This window comes from Solanum tuberosum, unplaced genomic scaffold (assembly GCF_000226075.1).
Source record: "Solanum tuberosum cultivar DM 1-3 516 R44 unplaced genomic scaffold, SolTub_3.0 scf00346, whole genome shotgun sequence".
Taxonomy (NCBI): Eukaryota; Viridiplantae; Streptophyta; class Magnoliopsida; order Solanales; family Solanaceae; genus Solanum; species Solanum tuberosum.
In genome coordinates, this window is record NW_006239265.1 from 397,896 (window position 1) to 420,319 (window position 22,424).

At 31.4% G+C, this 22,424-nt stretch overlaps 1 protein-coding gene across 1 annotated transcript; it reads right to left on the bottom strand.

Annotated features, from left to right (window-relative positions):
• Positions 1-279: 279 nt before the first annotated feature.
• LOC102605022 (glycine cleavage system H protein, mitochondrial-like) lies at positions 280-2,103 on the bottom strand. Its single transcript, XM_006361113.2, has 4 exons — positions 1,902-2,103; positions 1,657-1,745; positions 651-821; positions 280-567 (listed from the first exon to the last, which is right to left on the bottom strand). The coding sequence occupies exons 1-4, from the start codon at positions 2,005-2,007 to the stop codon at positions 442-444; spliced, it is 492 nt and encodes a 163-aa protein (XP_006361175.1). The 5' UTR covers positions 2,008-2,103; the 3' UTR covers positions 280-441.
• Positions 2,104-22,424: the final 20,321 nt, after the last annotated feature.

Consider the following 22,424-nt stretch of genomic DNA (forward strand, 5'->3'; position numbering starts at 1 on the left):
GATTAGGCATACTGACAATTGCCTAGCAAGAATTAGGAAGCTGTCTGCAGAAAATGTGTGAAGACTATTGATTCTTGGCACTTGAAAGTCACTACGGATCGATCATTTACATAACTAAATGAATAATTTAACCATTCTAATGGTCTTTTATTTAAATATGAAGCAATGATATTGCAGTTTGTCCCACAATTATCTTGAATGCTTCACATGTATTTTCAGTGAAGATCGATACATAATTGTCTAAGAAAGAATTGGAAGATAAAATTAAGAGGACAAAGATGGTCTTAATAACGGAAGATTGAATTATAAAACTGCATAGGCAAAGATGCCGATAATGCTTGAACAATTTTATACATTGACTGGGAAATTTTATAATAATATCAACCTTAAGCACATGACGAGTTAGTCCAAGATGAATTAAGCAGCACCTTAATTCATGTGTTAATGACTATCCTCTTCTTCACAGAATTTTGTGTACTCTTTCGATCCCATCAAAGATTCTAATTCTGATGGGCTGCTTGGCTTCACTTTAATCATCCATCCATCTTCATATGGGCTCGAATTTATCTTGATAGTACAAAAATGACATTCAACCAGCTAGAAAATGAAAAAGTAACAATTGAACTCTATCAACTAATGAAATTTCTTACCAAGCCGGGCGTTTCAGAAAGCTTTGTGTTGACCTCAACAATCTCACCAGAGATAGGACAATTAATGTCACTGGTGGCTTTGACACTTTCAACAGCTCCAAAGCTGCTTCCTTGGGAAACAGAACCACCAACATCTGGCAAATCCACAAACACAACTTCTCCAAGATGGTCCTGTAGTAACCATTCAAATGTTTGAAAATCATAGACTATCAGCATTTCTTTACTAATCAGTTTTGTATACACATTATCCAGGAATTTGTTTCTGGTATACCAAATCCAACATTCATTTTTTTTTTTTAAAGTGCATCACAAATACCCAAAGTTCGTCACATTTTTCTTGTATAAATTCATGGGCAAGCATAAGTAACATAGCTTTTATTGCCATTATACCATACATGTATAATTCAATAGTTGATTTATTCAGATTAGCATTCACACTCTCCTAGAGCACTTCTAAAAATATGCAAATTTTCAATCGACGTTTCCAATTGTGTTATCTAAACACGGGTCGTATATAAAATTTTCATTGGAAAGTTCGTTAGAAATGTTTCGACTGAGAGACAAACGGGTCGTATAGCTTTTATCCTTGGGAGATCACCAATAGAAATAAACAAGACTGAAGTCAAATGATATCATTTCAACAGTATTTCATTGGAGAAAATAAATCCCCTCCGTCTAAAAAATGAATGTCTCTTTCCTTTTTTGACAATTCTTTAATTTCAACTTTCCACAACATGTTCAAGACTACGAGATGAAACAACATTTCAGTACATTCTACCTATCTTTAGTTTAATACTATAAAATTCAAAAGTTTCTTTACTTTCTTAATCTCCATGACAAATCAAAACCAAACAAACAAATTGAAACAAAACTTAGATACACCAACAATATAAAGGAACTTTTACAGTCTTAGGTCAACTAAAATGTACTAACAGAAGTACAAATATTTTTTTCACATCAGTGTATATAAGCTAAATCCAAAATGGAATATAAGCAGAAGACTCACCTGAGCATGATCAGTGATGCCAACTGTGGCCACTGAACCCTCATGCTTCACCCATTCATGTGAAGATGCATACTTCAGCCCATCAATTACTGTAAACACAACATATATATGGAGTAATTAATAAAGGTGAAGAAGAAAATCGCAAATTAGGAATCTCAATAGCTCAATTGGTTGACATTTCCCCAATTTTGAAAACAAAAAAGCAAAAAACTCTGCAAATGAGAATTTAGAGAAAAATGGATTACCGGTTGAAAAACATCTAGAGATAGAAAAGGAAGGGGCAATTATGTTGTTGGTTGTGGAGATTCTTAGTGCGTTGGCTGTTGAAGAAGCCCACATTCTCAGAGCCATAATTTTTTCTATCTTCACAAGTTAAGAATTGAAGAAGAAGAAAGAAATATTATAGTAGTTGCTTTATCTTGGATGAACGGTGGAAAATACAAGCCTCATCCTAAGAACTCAACTCTCTCACCAAGGGCTTTATATCACTTTATTTACCATTACCAATTTATCATTACCTAGATTAAACTTGATAATAACCAAATCCATGAAATTTATTTTATTTGGTTAAATTTTAAAATTTATTAAATTAATTTAGTTTTAATTTTAACTAAAAATTGATCCAAATCAAATTATAAGGAGCCCTAATTCTACTTAAAAGTATGCTTAAGCCTTAAAGCGGTCCACATTTGACTTCAATTTTGTAATTCAAATTTATCATTCGTTAATAAGTGAAGTTAGATGTATTCTTGTTGTTATAAAAGTGGCTAGATTTGTACTTTTTGGCTGATTTTTTTTTTATATGTGTCATACCCCTTTTTGCGCACGGGCGATGAGGGTTTTTCCAATTTAAGTGATTGTATTGATTAAGAGATTATTTTTATTTCTTTCAGAGTCATCACTTGGAATTGAGTTATGGTGTTCCAAGTCACCTTTTCTTTTTAACCCCTAACCAAAAGGAAATGACTCTTTATTTTGGTCTGCGAACCAGAAATTCAGGTAAGGAATTCTGTTGACCGAGGGGAAGGTATTAGGCATCCCTCGAGTCTCGTGGTTCTAGCACAATCGCTTTTATTGACTTATACTTATGTTAAATTATTATTATTATTATTTTGGATACATTATTATATGCCATTGTTTGCTCTCTTTTTTTTGTTGAATTTTTATTAGTCTGAACCTAGACGTGTAAACGCATTCTTGGTCTTAACATTTAGAGGCATAACTGTCTTTTTCTCTCGAGTACCTCACACCTAATAATCTCAATTTACACCTCTTGACTTAAATTACTAAAATTAATTATTAAACAATTTGGTCAAGGTGCGCCACCGCATCCTTGAATTTCTTTTAAGTGTTTAAAAAAAGATGTGTAACCACATTCTTAATTGAAACCATTTTTAGCGTATCTAAATTTGCTACAAAAATTAGTCTGCCAATTTTTAAGCGTGAATCAAGTGGTGTCGAACTACCACCGACCACAATAATAATAATAATATTAGTAATAATAATAATAGTAATAATAATATTATTATTCATCATAAACATGTGCACAATAGTTATTACTCACTGTTGAAAATTTTCTTATTAGTTTTTATTTTATATATTTATTTATTAAAAAAACTAAGTTAGCACTCAAAAGATAAAAGTAACACCCATATTATTGCACAAAAATAACTTATCACTTATTTGAACACAACTCAACAGAAAATTCATCAAAATTAATAAGGCACAAGCACCAAAACAAATAATCACAAGTTATACAATTTTATTTCTAAATTTAATGATATAAAAGGTTCAAACAAATTTCAATATTATAATGTTAAAATTAAACACACATAAATTTGAGTTACTTCATGATATTAGAATCACATCTTTTATAATAATGAAATCAAATTATACAATGAAGATTAAATGGTACCTATTGCGAAAATTTAATTCACGAAAAGGAAACAATCCTAATAAGGAGCCACGAACTCGAAATCACGAAAGCAAACCTCGAACTCAACCTCTAAGTGTGGGGTTGGAAGGAATTAAAAAACATTTTGATGTTTTGATTTTTTTTCTATACGTACGAGCATCTTTTAGTATGAATGTATAGTGTATTCTTTCTTCTTCTTTTTTTGTACGTTTTTTGTGTGTGTTGTCTGCTGATTTTTTTTTCTTTTTCTCCTCTGTATTGCTGAATTTTGATGTTTTGATTTTTTTTCTATACGTACGAGCATCTTTTAGTATGAATGTATAGTGTATTCTTTCTTCTTCTTTTTTTGTACGTTTTTTGTGTGTGTTGTCTGCTGATTTTTTTTTCTTTTTCTCCTCTGTATTGCTGATAGTTGTGTGCGTATGCATTCAATGTGTTTTAGTATATAGGTGTATAGTGTGTGATTTTTTGATGGTTTGTGTGGGGGTGTTTAGTGGTGTGAGTGTGTAGTGGGATAGGTGTAAGTGGGGTTGAAAGGTGAAGTGGGGTAGTGTGGGTAGTTTAGGTTATTATTTTTTTTAGCTTAAATATATATATAAAAATCATAATAATAAAAATATTAATTAATTATTTTGAATTAATAAAATATAAGAAAAGTCAAATAGCTAGTCTAAAAATATAATTAAGAAACACCAGCTTATTTATTAAATCTAAATTAAAAGAAAATACATAGTTTTTTTTTTGTTATTTTCAAATCTTTTTAAAATAAATTTACTTTAATAAGGTAAAAGTAAAAATATTTAATTTAGATTTTTATAAAATATTTAATCTCTAGAAATGGTGTAACACCTTAAGTTCGATAAAAAATTATGTGTCTACAGTTTTCCCCTCTTTGACTGGAAACACGAAAGGTTTTCAAACAAAGAAGTAGATAACGTGACAAGTTTTGACCGAACTTGTATTTGAAGGAAAAATATGTGTGACCGACTCTTGGTTTTGAACATCCTACATATCTCGGGTTATAAGGGAATCAGGTCACATCTAGTTCAACGAGATGAGGTGATGAGTTTGAAGTTAAGTGAGGTTTCATCAAGGCTCCAAGTCACGATTCCTATCCTTACATAAAAATAATGAAAGCTAATAGTCAAAAGGAAAATAAAAGTACAAGCTCCTATCTATAGAGCTTCTCTTGAGTCTTCACTTGTGTCTTTACTTTCAGATATCACCTTGATTTTTGGGTGAGTATCTTGATCTTGAATTGGATTGAGGATTAACTTGCCGCTTAGAGTGAGCTTTTGGCACTCTTCAAAAATGAAAATTTGAATATGTTTTCTTGATCAGAAGCTGAATAGAAATAGATGTCAGGAAGTCAAGTTGCTACACGCATTGAAGAAGTTGATTCTGGCTATCATGGGATTGATCATTCTGACAAAAGTTGAAACTTTGTTCTTGAATTTCAAATCCATGTTTCGCTTGAAGAAACTTGAACACCATCACAAACAAAAAAATTGCCCCAGTTTTCACTGGAAATTTTTTGTGAGTTATTAGCAAATTAAAATAAATAAATAAAATAATAAACTCAGACTAGGAAGTGCTTATCCTAGGAGAAAAATAAAAATTAACGGTCTCAGACTAGGAAGTGAATCCTAGGAAAAGTAACCAAATCTCATTATGTAAGAGGGTCCTACTAATCCCATTGTCTAGAAGAGTCCTGCTAATCTAAATCTCATTGTTTAGGAAGGTCCTTGTTTTACTTGGAAAAAATAAATAGAAGAAAAATGACTTGTTTTCAAAAAATCGATTAAACTTATGATTTAAAAGAAATCGAATTTCCAAAAGAAACAGAGTCGCCACTTATTTTTTTAGTAAAAAAATCAAGAAAAACCCAAGGTTTTCAAAAGAATTAAATAGATAAAATCAATTGAAAATAAAAGGGTTTGAAGTTCAATGTACATACTGAGAAGGTGTTAGGTCCTCGAAATGTCCGCTAACTTGCGGTTGACCGGCGATTTGACTAAAATGACTTTTGACTAACTTGAATTGATTAAGTAAGAAACTCATTTTTATTAATTAAGGGGGAATAACTAAAGGGAGACTTTATAAGGGAAATAATTTATAGGTTGGCAAGACAATGAATGAAACAAAGATAAGTAAAATATAAATATTTAATTTGAATATAAAAAGGAGAAATGACTATCTTTGGAAAATTAATTAAGTCAAACCATAATCCAAATAAAATGTTAGTCAATACGATAACAAATAAAGAAAGGAGAAAATTTTTGAACTTGGGCTCTTTGCCCAAATTCAACTAAAATTGGGCCTTTGGCCCACCTGTCCTATCTCTAACAAATTTCTCAAAGTAATGGACTTTGTCCCATTTCAATTAAAGTCTGCTGCTGGCCATTCTTTCCTGTTTGGGCCCAAAAGAAGCCTGTCCTAATTGACTAAAGAACTGCATTGTTTGAGCCTCTTCTCAATCTATTTTTCAGCTTTGAGAAATTGTATACACCGAGTGTATATTAGTGTATACTGAACGTATTTTGGGCCTGAATTCCTGTATATCCCTCTTTAGACCTGCACCCCTGTATTTCACATTTTTTGCCTATATATCAATATTCAATTATTGTATACAAGTGTATACTGTTGTATACAATAGGTATACAACCCCCTTTTGGGCTTTTGGAGGCTTGCACTTCAATTTCTAGCATGTAAGTTGCCTCCATTTCACTCGATCAAGATGAAGCTGATTCGAAGAATCTCAACTCAGAAAAATGAGAAAAAAGTGAGTCCAAAAGGACTTAGGTTGATGCACATACAAAGAAAATGGAAGCAACATTAGCCAAGTCGCATGAAATTATTCTAACACATATACAAGAAAGCATTTTATTAAATATTTTCAAACATATCTGAACAAGAGTTTCTTAACACAGGGACATGCAAAGGACACATATTTCATTACCTCAAACAATTGTGCTATGATAGATTAAAATTATGAAGTAGCAACATTCACGAGACTAATCAGCAAAGCATAATTGGAATCACAGCAAGAGGAAATAAAAAAAAATAAAAAAAGAAGCAAATGGATCAAATTGTTGCCAATATTTACACGCCAACACTTAAGGAAAAGACCACTACATAAAACATATGTTTAAAGGAGAGAAATCACAATAAACACAAAGCTAATTAGAATCAAGCCATTCTGCAACTTTAAACAAATAGAGACTAATTGCTATGTCAATTATTGAAAGCCAACATTCTGTAACCTAAAGCAAAAATGAGATATTAAAGCATTATTTAATATGATAAGGGAACAAAAGAAAACACTAATTTAAATCAATATTTGTATCCTATTAAGCAGTGAATGTCTCATACTAAAAATAATAATAAACAAAGAAAAGAGAAGTAACAAAACTTAAATTAGCCAAATTATTAATCCATTTCATACTTAGAACTTCACTAATCTGGACAAAACTTCAAAATTTTAATAAAATCAACACAAGCTTGGGTACATAATGGCAACTATATAGTCAGGAACATGATAAAGACTTTTGAGACATGATGAAACAGTGATCCTAGAGATCGAATTCGATACTTTAGATGCGCAAAGGAGAAACTAAACCACAATGAAATCCATAATGGATTAAATGTAGAGTTGGGCCACTAAACAATAAGAAATGAAATCAACAGAGAAAATTACAACAGAAACAGTTCAGAACTGAACTCAAATCTACGAACTAAACAACATCTTGGCTAAGATAGATTAAGATGCTAAATGGAGTTTACCTTTTTAGGAGCAGCGACTGGGAAACGAGCTAATCACGAAGATCATTCCACCACCGAAATGCAACTCCATGAAACAGCAAGAGTGTCGAGCTCGAAATAGAAACCGACTTGAGTATCTTCTACCTCACTTATCAATTTTTTGGATCTATTTTAGCCTCGAAAACCCTTTGTATTTTCTCACGCCGTGTATAATTTATGAGTATCAACCCTATTTTTCTCTAACCCCCCCCCCCCAAAATAATGAAAAAATGAGACTATTTATAGATGAAATAAGGGCTGAAAAGGGGGAATTCGGGAGGGAGAAAAGGGATGAAATTTAAATTCAAAATTCAAATCCCTTCAGCTCGAAATAGTACCAATTCCAACGGATTTAAAAGGAGAACCGTCCAATTCGAGGAGCAACGACGGATGAAGCACAAGATGGATACATCTGGATTATTCTCCAACAATCTCGGTACGAATAGATAAGGAGAGAGGAGAGGGACGCGGGCTGTGCGAGATGGGTCGGGTCTGCGATTCTGGGATGGTTTTTTTGGGTTTCTGGGTTTGTTCGCATTCTTGTTGAGGAAGAAGAGGAACGAAGAGTAAATGGGTGGGGTCGCATGATGTTTGCTGATTGTGTTAGAGGAATAGGAAATTGTTTTGGGTTGCTGGAGTTGGGCTGGGATAAATTGATTTGGGATTGGGCTGGGATTAAATTAAGGCCCAAAGTAGAGTCTTAAAAGGGTAAGGTAAAGAAGGTAGTTAAAATTGCAATAAAAGGGTTGTGTTTGCAATTAGAAAGACTACATGAATTAACAATTTAGGGATAAGGGTCTGAAAAATACTTCAACTTTGGTCGGATTTGCTGTTGCGTTACTAAACTTTCATGAGGACCTATTACCTCCCTAGACTATTTAATACCGTATTTTAAACATATATATTTCAAATATTTGTAAAATATATTAGTAACATATGTAACGATTTAAAACATATTTATTATTTAAAATATTATAAAAAGTGAGTATTTTAAAATAACTTGAAACATATTTTGAATTTTTATAAAGTTAATTATTTCAAATCATTTGAAATTAAAGAAGCTCGAAAATTAATTCCTATCGTGGAGGTCCAAAATTGGGTGTCAACGCTACACTAATTCTCATTGTTTAGGAGGGTCCTGCTACATTAATTCTCATTGCTTATGAGGGTCTTGCTACACTAATTCTCATTGTTTAGGAGGGTCCTGCTACACTAATCTCATTGTTTAGGAGGGTCCTACTACTCTACTTCTCATTGTTTATGAGGATCCTGCTACTCTAATTCCCATTGTTTATGAGGGTCCTGCTACGCTGATTCCCATTGTTTAGGAGGGTCCTGCTACGCTGACCCTCATTGTTTAGGAGGGTCTTGCTACTCTACTTCCCATTGTTTAGGAGGGTCCTGCTACTCTACTTCTCATTGTTTAGGAGGGTCCTCCTACGCTAATTCTCATTGTTTTGCTACGCTAATTCTCATTGTTTAGGAAGGTTCTGCTACTCTACTTCCCATTGTTTAGGAGGGTCCTACTACTCTAATTCCCATTGTTTATGAGGGTTTTGCTACAGTAATTCTCATTGTTTAGGAGAGTCCTACTACACTAATTCCCATTGTTTAAGAGGGTCCTGCTAAACTAAATCATCAAATACAATTACCATATTAGATTAGAAAATGTTTATAAATAACTGTCTCAAACTAGAAAATGTTTATTCTAGGATAGAGAAAACAAATAAATAAAATAATAATACTAATAACGGTCTCCGACTAGGAAGTGTTTATCCTAGGAGAAAATGAGAAATAAATATCTCAATCTAGGAAATGTTTATCCTAGGACAAAAAAATGTATGTAATTTTTTTTTGCACTAATGTTTACAAATTTGATTCTTCAAAATATTTATTATTTTTTTAATGACGGTCGATTTGTGGCATTGACTTTGAGGATAATTGTTCTTGTTGTTGCCATGTTGGAAGCTAATTTCAGCTTGAGATATACTGCTTTCGTCCGCTAGTCAACTCACCTTCACAATCTTAAAAACATCTCTAGTTGTTCAGAACTTCAAACTTCAGATTTTTCATATTGTTTCTACCCTCCAATAATCATTGAATCTTGTATTCATATAAATTCTCAAAATTTGTCACTTGTTGACAAGTTACTATACATGTCACTATTTCTTGAATCATGTCATATTTGATGTGCTGACCAAACTTTATTTTGTGCAATTGAAAATATGATAGCAATTTTGAAATCATTTTTTGCGTGCTTTAATGAAGACTAACTCAAGGACTCATTTGAGAGTGATGTTCAATTCTAATGATCATGACATGCATATGAGATTGTATGGCTTGATCTGTCCAATTAATCTAAAAAATTTCTTTGTCAAACTTTCAGCCTTTTGAAGTCATGCTTTTATAATCCAATTTGTGTACTAGATTCATGTCTCACATTCAACTTGTGGTGCCTCGAATGGTTTTTCACCAACAATCTCACTCATTTTGTATGTCTCTCACTCACCATCGTCTTATAGTGCCCTGAGAGTTTTCACCAATAAGACTCTCTCATTTTTCACCTTCTCTCAACACAAATGATGCCTTATAGTGCTTTGGAGGATCTTTACCGATAAGGTTCCCTCATTTTTCACTCCTCATACAAAGGACATGACATTTTTCCTTATATGATAATCAACACTGAAAGCTTGCTTGACTTGTCATTGTTAAAAATTGATCAGAAGGTCTTTATTTAGATTGTAACGTGACTTTTGGAAAGGGTTACAAAGAAAGGATTGGCATGAAGGCTCAAAGATAGTGCGGTAATAGGGTTAAGACTTACAACTTTTGGAATCGACTCTATTTTGCATAAAAATAATTATTATTATTATTACTATTATTATTATTATTATTATTATTATTATTTTTGCCAGTTTTTGTGATGAGGATCTTTTAGATTTCTTTTCTTGGTAAGACCGAACCTTAAAATAAGTCTGCCTACGTATGTTGTCAAAGCAAGAATCAGGTCAAACATAGTTCAAGCAGTTTGTTCTTTTGTTGTTATTGAATTTTTTTTTCAACCTTTTTTTTCACTTTTTTTTTTTTGAATTTCTGACTTTTTTTTTTCTTTTTGATTGTATTTTGATTCCAAAAGAAAGGTATGAAAGAGAATAAATTTAAGGCAAGGGGTACTAAAGGATTACACGGTGTTTGGATAGTAGAATCAAATGCCTTCGTCATATCAATTATTAATAATGACAAATACAAGCATGCCCTTTAAGATGTGAAGTGAAAATCATACATTATCTCTTTGCAACGTATGCATTGATGGATATGTATTCATTTTTGTTCCATATTTGTCAGCTTGAAATCTCCATTTGAATAATACCTTCTTGACAAAAATGACATACGTCAATTTAAATGAAATTTATTCTTTTAACCATTTTCGATACTAAAGGACGTATCAAGGTGTTTAAGTCATTTATTCATTTCCTCGAATGTATTTTTTTTTTACTTCTATGATGTATTCATTCCATCGCTAGATATAATCTTAAGATCTTACCAAATCCTTTTGCATATCATGTCAAAAAAATTGAATTGAAAAGAGATGTATATGTGGAAAGTCAAATAGGACTAGTCACTTTGACACAAAATAAAGATTATATTAAGATAAAAAAAATTTGATGACAAGACAACAAACTAATTTTAGGTTACAACTCTATAATAACCCAAACTACGACAAGACTCAACAAACAAACACATAAGAGAAATGATAGAAAAGTCTGACTTACTAAAATAAATAAAAAAAGAATTGCATAACAGAAATGATGACAAAATAAATTTTCCATAGACTCATTTTTTAGAGAAAATAAAAGTGTATCCCAATCACCAAGCTTGACTTCTTAGCCACTACTTTGCACGCTAGCCTTCATGAAAGCTCCAACAATTTCAATTGTCTTTTCCTGAAAATTGAGAGAATTGTCATATTCTTTGTCATCATATATCATCTCGATGAAGTGTACATCATTATGCGTCAGTAGAGGATTCTTAGTAACATTTGGGGGGAGGGGGTCATCATTTTGAACCACAATAATCTTTGTTTGAATCATCTCTTCCACCTTTCTTCTTAAATTTTGACAATCTTCAGTACTGTGCCCTGGAGCATCAGAATTGTATGCACACCATATTGTTGGATTGAAATCTTTTGCATGTGGATCCACATAATTTTGAAGAATTGGCTCTATCATATTCAAATGTTTCAATTTCTCAAATATACTTCTGTAAGACTCTCCAATTGGTGTGAAATTGTTCATAGGTCTTTAACCACTTTCAAATCCTTGTCTTAGACAGGGATTATAAGGCGCTCAAATTTTTTGAGAAGAAGGACGAACATTTTGATTTGTTGGCGCTCTCCATTGAGGATAGTTTGGTGGATATGCATAGGGTTGTGCACCATATACTGCATATTGGGGTGGGACAATAGAGTATTGTGTATCTTGCATGGGGAGATAGTGATGGAATTAAGGTGGTGCATATTGATAAAGTGAACCACTTGGACTTTTTTGTGTGTCTGACACAACATTAACTACATCCTTCTTCATTTTCTTTCCTCCAAGATTTCCTAATCCATTTTTAATCACCTGTGTTGTGGCTTTCAAGGTAGCTTGACTTACAATTTTTCTACACTTGATGCCATTCTCCACCATTTCAACAATCTTAATAACTTTGGCGAATGTTTTTCCAACAACAGAAAGTAAATAATGAAAATAGTCTGGTTCTTGCACTTGGAGGAAAACATCAATCATTTCAGACTCTTTCATTGGCGGCTTAACCCTAACAGCTTGCTCCATCCACCTAATAGCATATTCATGAAAAATTTCGGTAGTCTTTTTCCTCATGTTGGCAAGTGAAGTACGATCTGGGACTATGTCAATGTTATATTGAAATTGTTGAACAAAACATCGAGCCAAATCGTCTCATGTATGCCAATTAGAAGTATCTTGATCTATAAACCATTCTGAGGCAATTCCCATTAAACTTTCCCCAAAATAAGTCATGAGCAATTCTTCTTTGCTTCCAGCCCCTCTCAGTTGATTACAATATCTCTTTAAATGAGCTACAAAATCTCCATGTCCATCATATTTTTCGAACTTTAGAGTTTTAAAATCAATGGGTAGATGAATGTGGGGAAACATGCACAAATCATTGAATGAGACACTTTTGTAACCTCCCAATCCTTGCATATCTCTTACACTTTGTTCCAAACTCTTCATTTTTCTAGCCATTTCTTCATGTTCCTCGTTCTTAACAGCTTTTTCAGCTTCAACATGAGAACTATATTGATGAGTGTGAGGATAAGAGCTTGGAATTTTAAGAGCATGTTCAGAGGTGTAGCCATGATCACGAGGAACTTTGGATGGAGGATCATTGTTGGATTTGGGCACTATTATTGGTTGTGTGACATTATTAGTCGGTGCAGTTGGCACGAAGAGAGGATTTCTCATCATAGGTGTACTCAAAAGGCACACCGTAGAAGTTCCAGCTACGTTGGATGCGTTAGCGTATTGATCGAATCTAGGTGGATAAATCGAATCACCTATCGACACTTGGATAAATGGTGGCATATTTGTATTTAGATAGTCACGGATCGAAGACGGTGGAGCTTGTTCACTCATCCAAACTTCGTACATCTCCGTCATTTATTGTCTTAATATCCTTACCTCTTCTATTGACACGGTTTGTTGTGAGACCATCTGGTTTTGGACCTCATCATTGTCTAACTCATTTCCGTCTTTGTGAGTCATTTTCTTTTTTCCTTCTGACCTTGTATTGTAGGTATGTGATGTCAGCTTAACCACAAATCAACCACCTTACGTTAACTCTGTGCATGAATAATAAAGTTTGTTAGGGTTAGTCATTTCTTAATTATTAATTGTTGTTGGTTTTTTTTAAAAAAAATAATTAATAATGCATTGATCAAATTCATTTGGGATTGCGTACGTAACACGCTTGAGAAAATGATTAAGATCTTTGCATAATTTATTTCTAAAACTCAATAGCTAGACTTTTTTTTAGAGCTTTGAGATAAAATCCTTTAGTTTTTTTTTGAATTATTAAAAGAAAAATTAAGAAAAACTTATTTTTGATAAAGATTAAAGCTTCTTGTTTTTTCATTTTTTTTGTTTTTGAATTTTTGAAAAAAGGTTTTTATTTTTATTTTTGAATAAAGATCACCGAACCCAAAGATGGTTGACTACGTATCTCATTGGGGTGAGAATAATGTGTGTAGTTCATTCAGATTGGACAGTAAAAAACTTTTACATATTGAAACTTGACTTGACAAATGTAATATTTTTTTTTAAGTATTATGAAAGAAAAATATTTTGATTTTTTTTATTAATTGAACAAAAGAAACCAAGATAAAATTTTGTTCTTTTTATTAATTAGTGCAAAATCTTTTATTTTATTTTTAAAAAAATGTATAATATTTTCTAAAAGAAGAAATATTTTTGTGTTTTCTCCCTTTTTTATTTTATAAAAATCGAAGATAACTTTTTTATTCATTACACTAATCACACTAAAATGTATCAACTTATGAACACTTTCTAAATAAATGTATTTTCATATAGCACATAAAATGAACTAAGTGGTCAAGTTAGAGAGAAATATTTGTCTTATATGGACCCAACTCTTGTTCTGAGTCCCACTAAGTCAAATACAAATGATGCAAATAAGCGGAGCTTACTAGTGATAACGATTTCTGTGTTTCAGGTTTACTAGGGGTTAAACCTAAAGAGATTGGTGTCTAGACTGGCTTACCTGAGAGGACAACACGAGCTAGGGAGGGACAACTTATCGGTAATATCGATAACAACGTTATTCCAATTTCGTTACTGGTCCAACCCTATCTAACATGTGTTACTGGTAAATCTTTCACTGGGTGTCAAGACACTCCAGCTTTATCTCCATAGAAGTAGGATGCATAACTGCATTCCTGTGTATGTGTGTGACGTGTATTCAAAGACTCATAAAGTGTGCGTGAGAGAAAAGAATTTAGTATAGTTCAACAATATAAATATAAAAAGCAATAAATGAGCAGCAAGTAGCACATTAGGCCATCAAACACAATATATCCAATAAAATAAAATAATAAAATCAAGTAAAAGTCAATATAACAAAACTTGAATTCTGGTTATTTCTCAGCAGAGTCGCTAGAGATATCACACCCCTTTTTGCGCACAAGTGGTGAGGGTTTTTCCAATTTAAGTTATTGTATTGATTAAGGGGTTATTTTTATTTCTTTTAGAGTCGCCACTTGAAATTAAGTTATGGTGTTCCAAGTCATCTTTTCTTTTTAATCCCTAACCAAAAGGAAATGACTCTTTATTTTGGTCTACAAACCAGAAATTCAGGTAAGGAATTCTGTTGATCGAGGGGAAGGTATTAGACATCTCTCGAGTCCCGTGGTTCTAGCACGGTCGCTTTTATTGATTTATACTTATGTTAAATTATTATTATTATTTTGGATACATACACATTATATGCCATTGTTTGCTCTCTTTTTTTTGTTGAATTTTTATTAGTCTGAACCTAGACGCGTAATCGCATTCTTGGTCTTGTCGACATTTAGAGGCATAACTGCCTATTTCTCTCAGGTACCTCACACCTAATAATCTCAATTTACACCTCTTGACTTAAATTACTAAAAAATAATTGTTAAACAATTTTGTGAAGGTGTGCGCGCCATCGCATCCTTGAATTTCTTTTAAGTGTTTCAAAGAAGATGTGTAACCACATTCTTAATTGAAACCATTTTTAGCGTATCTAAATTTGCCTACAAAAATTAGTCTGCCAATTTTTAAGCGTGAATCAAGTGGTGCCGAACTACCACCGACCACAATAATAATAATAATAATAATAATAATATTTCATCATAAATATGTGCGCAATAGTTATTACTCACTGTTTTGAAATTTTCTTATTAGTTTTTATTTTATATATTTATTTATTAAAAAAACTAAGTTAGCACTCAAAAGATAAAAGCAACACTCATATTATTGCACAAAAATAACTTATCACTATTTGAACACAACTCAATAGATAATTCATCAAAATTAATAAAGCCCAAGCATCAAAACAAATAATCACAAGTTATACAATTTTATTTCTAAATTTAATGATATAAAAGGTTCAAACAAATTTCAATATTATAATGCTAGGATTAAACACACATAAATTTGAGCAACTTCATGATATTAGAATCACATCTTGTATAATAATGAAATCAAATTATACAATGAAAATTAAATGGTACCTCTTGCGAAAATTCAATTCATGAAAAGGAAACAATCCTAATAAGGAGCCACGAATTCGAAACCACGAAAGCAAACCTCGAACTCAACCTCTAAGTGTGGGGTTGGAAGAAATTAAAAAACGTTTTGATGTTTTGATTTCTTTTTCTATACGTACGAGTGTCTTTTGGTATGAATGTATAGTGTATTTTTTCTTCTTTTTTTGTACGTTTTTTGTGTGTGTTGTCTGCTGATTTTTTTCTTTTTCTCCTCTGTTGCTGATAGTTGTGTGCGTATGTATTCAATGTGTTTTAGTATATAGGTGTGTATTGTGTGATTTTCTGATGGTTTGTGTGGGAGATTTTAGTGGTGTGAGTGGTAGTGGGATAGGTGTAAGTGGGGTTGAAAGGTGAAGTGGGGTAGTGTGGGTAGTTGTTATTTTTTTTTTTTAGCTTAAATATATATATAAAAATCATAATAATAAAAATACTAATTAATTATTTTGAATTAATAAAATATAAGAAAAGTCAAATAGCTAGTCTAAAAATATAATTAAGAAACACTAGCTTATTTATTAAATCTAAATTAAAAGAAAATACATAGTTTTTTTTTTGTTATTTTCAAATCTTTTTAAAATAAACTTACTAAAATAAGGTAAAAGTAAAAATATTTAATTTAGATTTTTATAAAATATTTAAGCTCTAGAAATGGTGTAAGACCTTAAGTTCGGTAAAAAATTACGTGTCTACAATATGCACGTGGACTTTTTATTTGGAAAATACTAAAAGATTGAAAATTAAAATAGTTTACATATATAATCACAAAAACTGATCGTGATAAGCCATAGTCTTCAAAGCAATTTTGGCTTGATAAGGATCTAAATCGTTGTATCGCTCTCTAAGATTACACAATCACTTTCAAACATATTCACTAATGGTTGGAAGTTTGAAGTTCTCACAAATTGATTGGTCAGAAATATAAAGAAGAAGAAGAGCTTTTAAAAAATAACAGAGGAATTTCTCTATTTTGACAAGTGAAATCTCAACCGGTATATATGTAGGCGAATGGTAAAGTTTGGATAGTAAAGGTCTTTTAATTTGGAGAAATGTACCTTGATTAACTTTAATTCCAGCAAACGAACCTGTCTAATTCGAAGGATATGAACATTGACTAACTTTAATTTTCAAAAACTGGACATGATTATTTGATCAAAAAATAAATCTTTGACTTTGCATTACTACTCAAAATACCAACAATTCCCCACAAATACAAAGACAAAAAAAAGGAATAATCTCTGGGAAAAAGAAAGGAACATATACTCATGTATCAATTTTATTTTATTTTATTGACACATAGTGAATGAGGCAACAAAAAATTAAATACACACAAATTGTACTCTTGAACTAAATGGATATACGTTGAGATCCCCACAACATAAATAATCATTCTTAATTTTACACAAACAAACTCTGAAACACTATCAAATTACTTTGATCGTCATGCACACACCTTGGATCTCATAAGTGTTTAGAAAAATGACACAAATTTTTCACTAAAGGAGACCATACCTTTACACTCACGTAGGTGGCTCCATAAAATTACTTACAAATACATGCTCTAATGGCTGAAAGTTTGGAGTTCGCACAAACCAATTGTCTAAAAAAAAATGGAGAAAAAGGAAGGAATTTCTCTATATTGACAAGAGAAATCAAAACAACTATACAAAGGTAGATGACAATGTCCGAATAGTAAATGTTTTTTAATTTGGGGGAATGTACTTTGACTAACTTTAATTTCATAGAATAAACCAGGTTAATTCAGGAGAATAAATCTTGACGAATTTTAATTTTCAAAGGATGAACCTGATTAATTCAGGAGAATGAATATTTGATTTTACATTACCATCCAGTAACTAAAGCAAAAACTACATAAATCTCATAGTGTTAAGAGTTAATTACATCTAGAGCCGTCAAAATGGAATTAGCCCATGGATCCCTCCCAACCCAACTCGTTATTGAGGTAGGGTTGAAATAGAATTTTTTAAGCCCATTTAAAACTAGGGCTTATAAGCCCGACCCATATAAGCCCTTGGTCCTTGAGGCTTGATCGGGGCTGGGTCGGGGTCGATCCATGGGCCAAAACTTTTTATTCAAGGGTAACTTACAATAATCTCACTAGTATATAATCTAATTACTTAAATACACGCTATGTTGTAATATTATGAATCTTATCGGATTTTGGTACGTCCAGATACATGGTTCTCGGAATATATGGACTCAAATTAGGTTAATCTGTTCAAGATACACTCTATCCAAATAGATTCACATGTATCTCGAAATATATGGACTCAAATTAGGTTAATCTGTTCAAGATACACTCTATCCAAATAGATTCACATGTATCTAGGATGCATAGACAAATCCCGCGCCCTCGCCTCCTCCAATCTTGCTTGTCACTCTCTTATCTCACTCGCGTATCTCGTATGCGAGATATATGCTAATTACACTAGAGTTTTTGCTAGTGTTATTAAAACAACACCATTGTTTGCCATATTTGATTTGAAAATCTTCTCATTTTCTTGATGTTATAGAATTATAAGTTTGAAAAGAAAAAAAAGAGAAAAAAAAAGGGCTAGCCCCCCCAGCCCTCGGCCCTTCTAGGGTTGGGTTGAGTTGAGCATTTTCAGGCCCTTTCGAATGAAGGGCCAGCCCGCCCTAGCCCTTCAAATTCCTTGGCCCGTGAGGCTTAGGCCGGGTGGAGCTGGGCCGGCCCTTTTTGACAGCTCTAATTACATCATATCCCTATTCTTTCCCAAATTAAAAAAATTCCTTAAATTTATAGGATCTCTGATACATCGGATTTTTGTTATTTTTTTAAATGAAAGAAAATTTTAGATATTATTATAAAAAAAGTGGAGTATATGTATTTATGTAATTTATCCTTAGCTAAAATACTCACACCTTTTACAAAGAAAAGGGGCCAATTTTCCTTTCAATTATGAGAAATGGTCGAAATGTACCACTTGAAGATCAGGTTACTTCACCACTATTTCTCACTCCCGTGACACTCACAAAAAAATTTATACAAAAATTACACCTTTTAAACGATCTCTCACATCTTTATCGTTATCACTTTCTTTAATCAACATTTTAATATATATACGCATAAAATCAGAATTTAACGTTATATATATTGTTTTCAAATAATTTAGTACAAAATTGAGTGTTGGAGAATATATATGATGTGGCTGTTTGAACAATAGGGATGACAATTGAAGCAGAGTAGATCAAGACAAATTCTTAACGGGCAAGGCAGGGAAGATTTAAGAGAAAATTATAGTTCACGGTCATCCGGTTTACAAATTATATATAGATATACAATGTATAGATAGTGTATATTTTATATTAATATACATTTGTATACATAACATATACACATTTAGATAGCCGCAATTAGGTGTTAATATAGTCACGATTGTTCCACGGGTAAATTAATTAGCAGATTACTCTCTTACGTGTTCGGTGTTCCTTTTATGTCTTCGACGATGGAAAAAGAAATATTCTGTGAACAAGAAAGAGGTTGAACATTCTATATTTATTACTACGCGATTTTGAATTTTTATAATTTTTATTCAGTAAATAGTTTATAGATTCATTTAATCAATGTTGTTACAAATGAAAATTAGTATAATAAGAAGACAAACTATTGACTAAGAATTTAACATTTGGTTTATATTTAAAATTTGTCTTTCTAAGATGAATCTAGAGTGTTAGTTTACATATTCCAAGCTTGATTTGACACCTTAGCAATTGATTATTTCATATTTCAAATAGTTATTTTCTAGGAAACTCAGTATGATGATTTGTTCAAAAGTCACATTTTTACAGCACAGAGTGAGATCTCGAAGATGTTGTGGAATTCATCAGTTTTGTTAAAATTGAACATATTATTCTACGGTTTCTTATATAAAAAAAAACACGTCTAGTAGGTACAATTGATAAAAGCTTTTTTTTAAAAAAAATATAATAAATTCTGGTAATATTTAATAAACTATCACAAAAGTACTATAGCTTGGAAAAAGGTTACAACAACCCAACCACAACCTCCAACTAATTATTTCACCATTCACTGCCACAGTCTAATTAAAAATACTCCTACTAGAGAAGAATAAAATTAAAAAGTGCATAAACAAGACAGAACAGGACAAGATAGGACAGGACATGACTTAATAAAATAGACTAAGATAGGGCAAACGTTTGAAAAAATTGTAAATAGGATAAAATATGACCGTTCAAAATATTAACGGATTAAGATTTGCCTTACTTGCCCAATTGTCACCACTAAGTACAACTAAATCTAGATAACTAGGGACCATTACATATTTTAAGTCGGACAATAGATTGTCAACATTTTGATAAGTTCAGCCATGAAATAATTACTAGGAAACAGGAGTAATTAAGAAAGAAGAGAAAAAAGAAAAATTGAGGTGACATGTGGCTAATCTAATGAAATGGGTGGACTAATCAGAAATCCTAAATATCCGGCAGATGCATGTTCAATTGTATAATCATGATTTGGTGACTTAATTATCGAGGATAAAGAAGGCTAGTCAAGAATTATATATATATATATATAATCATGATTTGATGACTTAATGAGGACAAATAAAAAACGCGCTTAAGTACATCACATTAATTTGAATCTCCCCATGAAAATTGAATCATAACGAGTAGGGGTGTACAAAATCAAACCGAAAATCGAACCAATCGACAACCCGAAAAAAAACTCGACTAGTGGTTTGGTTTGACTTGGTTTTGGTTTTGAAAAAAAAACCCGACTATATTTGGGTTGGTTTGGTTTTAACTAAAAAAACCAACCGAGACCAAACCAACCCGACATTATATATATAATTTTAAAATTTTATTTTATACATAAAAATATTTACTTTGATATAATTTTTAAATATTTCTTATACTTTTTCTATAGTTTTTTATCTTTTAATATATTATTTCAAGTTTGAAACTTAGAATTATGAATGGACCAATAAAAATTATACCACAGATGTTGGTAATTATAATAAAGCTTAAATCAAAATCAAATTAATACTAATGCAAAAAAGAAAATCAATTCAACACTAAGAATGACAATAATATTGAATATTTGTTCTTTCGTTTTACATTGGTTTTAGACAATTAAAATACATAATCTAATTTTAATTTCCTTTAATATTTAGTCATGTAACTAATACTTATTAAACTTATTTTAGCATGATTTAGTACTTTTAAATTATGATAATTTTCATTATGACTTGTTAATTTGCAATATTTGTTTTACGCGATTTCATTATTATTATTTTTGTTGGATATTTTAGTGTCATTAATCATATCATATTGTGTTATATTTTTAAGAAACATCTTAGATAGTTGTATTTTGGTAGGACTAAAGAAATATTTGAAGTACAAGTAAATTATATGTTTGTATGAATACTTTATCGGAAAAACCCGAAATAACCCGAAAAACCTGAGGTTGAAAAACCCGAGTTTTATTGGTTTGGTTTGGTTTATAAATTTACAAATCCGACACAAATGGTTTGGTTTGATATTTGAAAAACCCGAACCAACCCGGCCATGTACACCCCTAATAACGAGTAGAGTTTTGCTTCAAAAGTGCGATCATTTGTTTATCCTTTTAATAGTTAAAAGGCAATGCGCTATTATGAAAATGTGGATCCAAGATATAAATTTGACCGATTCGATCTTTAGATTCTTCTCATTGAATCCTTAATTTTTTTAAAATTATATTAATTAAAACGCTGAAAATTATATCAATAACCAATTAGAAAGGTGTTATTGAATTACTCAATATTTTAAAAATAAAAATAAATCAACAAACAAACAAGATATGTGGAGTATAATATTAAATTTCTAATCTCACTTAGAAAGGCCATGTATCCAATCATCATCGCATTGAGTGATACTTTGACCATGGATTTATACATCTATGTTTATTTTATATTTTAAAATATAACATTACTATATATAATCTAAGAAGGGAGCACATGAACCCGAGAAATCCTAGATACAGTTAAAGGGTCCTTTAATTTATTTGGATAACTATTCGTATTTCTAGTTGAATTGTGTTTCGTGGTTCTTCCTGTTCCTGATTATTGCAAATTCCGTGAAGACATTAATCCTGAAAATATGATTATGATTTAACGCATCAATTTATACATACTTTACTTTATAACTTGCTTGGTGCGTCGATCCATTACTCATTTAATTATTCGAAATTAATTAGCAGTCATCTTTCTCTAATTTGTAACAGTAAAATTAGGGGTGTTCACGGTTTGGATAAAAATCGATCCAAATCAAAAAATCAAATCAAATCGATAAAATAAAATCGATTTTATTTGGGTTTGGTTTGATTTTTAGATTTTTGAAAATCGGTAGTATTTGGTTTGGTTATGATTTTATTCGAAAAAAACTGAAGAAATAACCGAATCGAACCGATGAATTATATACATATATTTTATTAATATACATACTTAATATATTGTTTTTATAAACAATTTTTAAAAGATCTTATATATGTTTTCAATAAAATTTCTTTATACTTATTGAAAGCAAGAATGCCCAAGCCGAAAACATTTATCTTATTGATTTCATGTAATATGAGTGTCTATGACAATTCTTTGTGAGACTGAAAATGTTATTGTCTCTTCCTTCTAGGCCAATATAGTGAATTTTAAAGCTTTATTGATAGTAAATTCAATGATCGAA

What these genes read in the sequence shown, in the direction of transcription:
- LOC102605022 (XM_006361113.2), bottom strand. Translation starts at nt 2,007, where the DNA reads ATGGCTCTGAGAATGTGGGCTTCTTCAACAGCCAACGCACTAAGAATC. An exon ending in GCATCACTGATCATGCTCAG is followed by an intron (nt 822 to 1,656) that starts GTGAGTCTTCTG and finishes TGGTTACTACAG; the next exon opens with GACCATCTTGGAGAAGTTGT. An exon ending in TTTCTGAAACGCCCGGCTTG is followed by an intron (nt 568 to 650) that starts GTAAGAAATTTC and finishes TGTACTATCAAG; the next exon opens with ATAAATTCGAGCCCATATGA.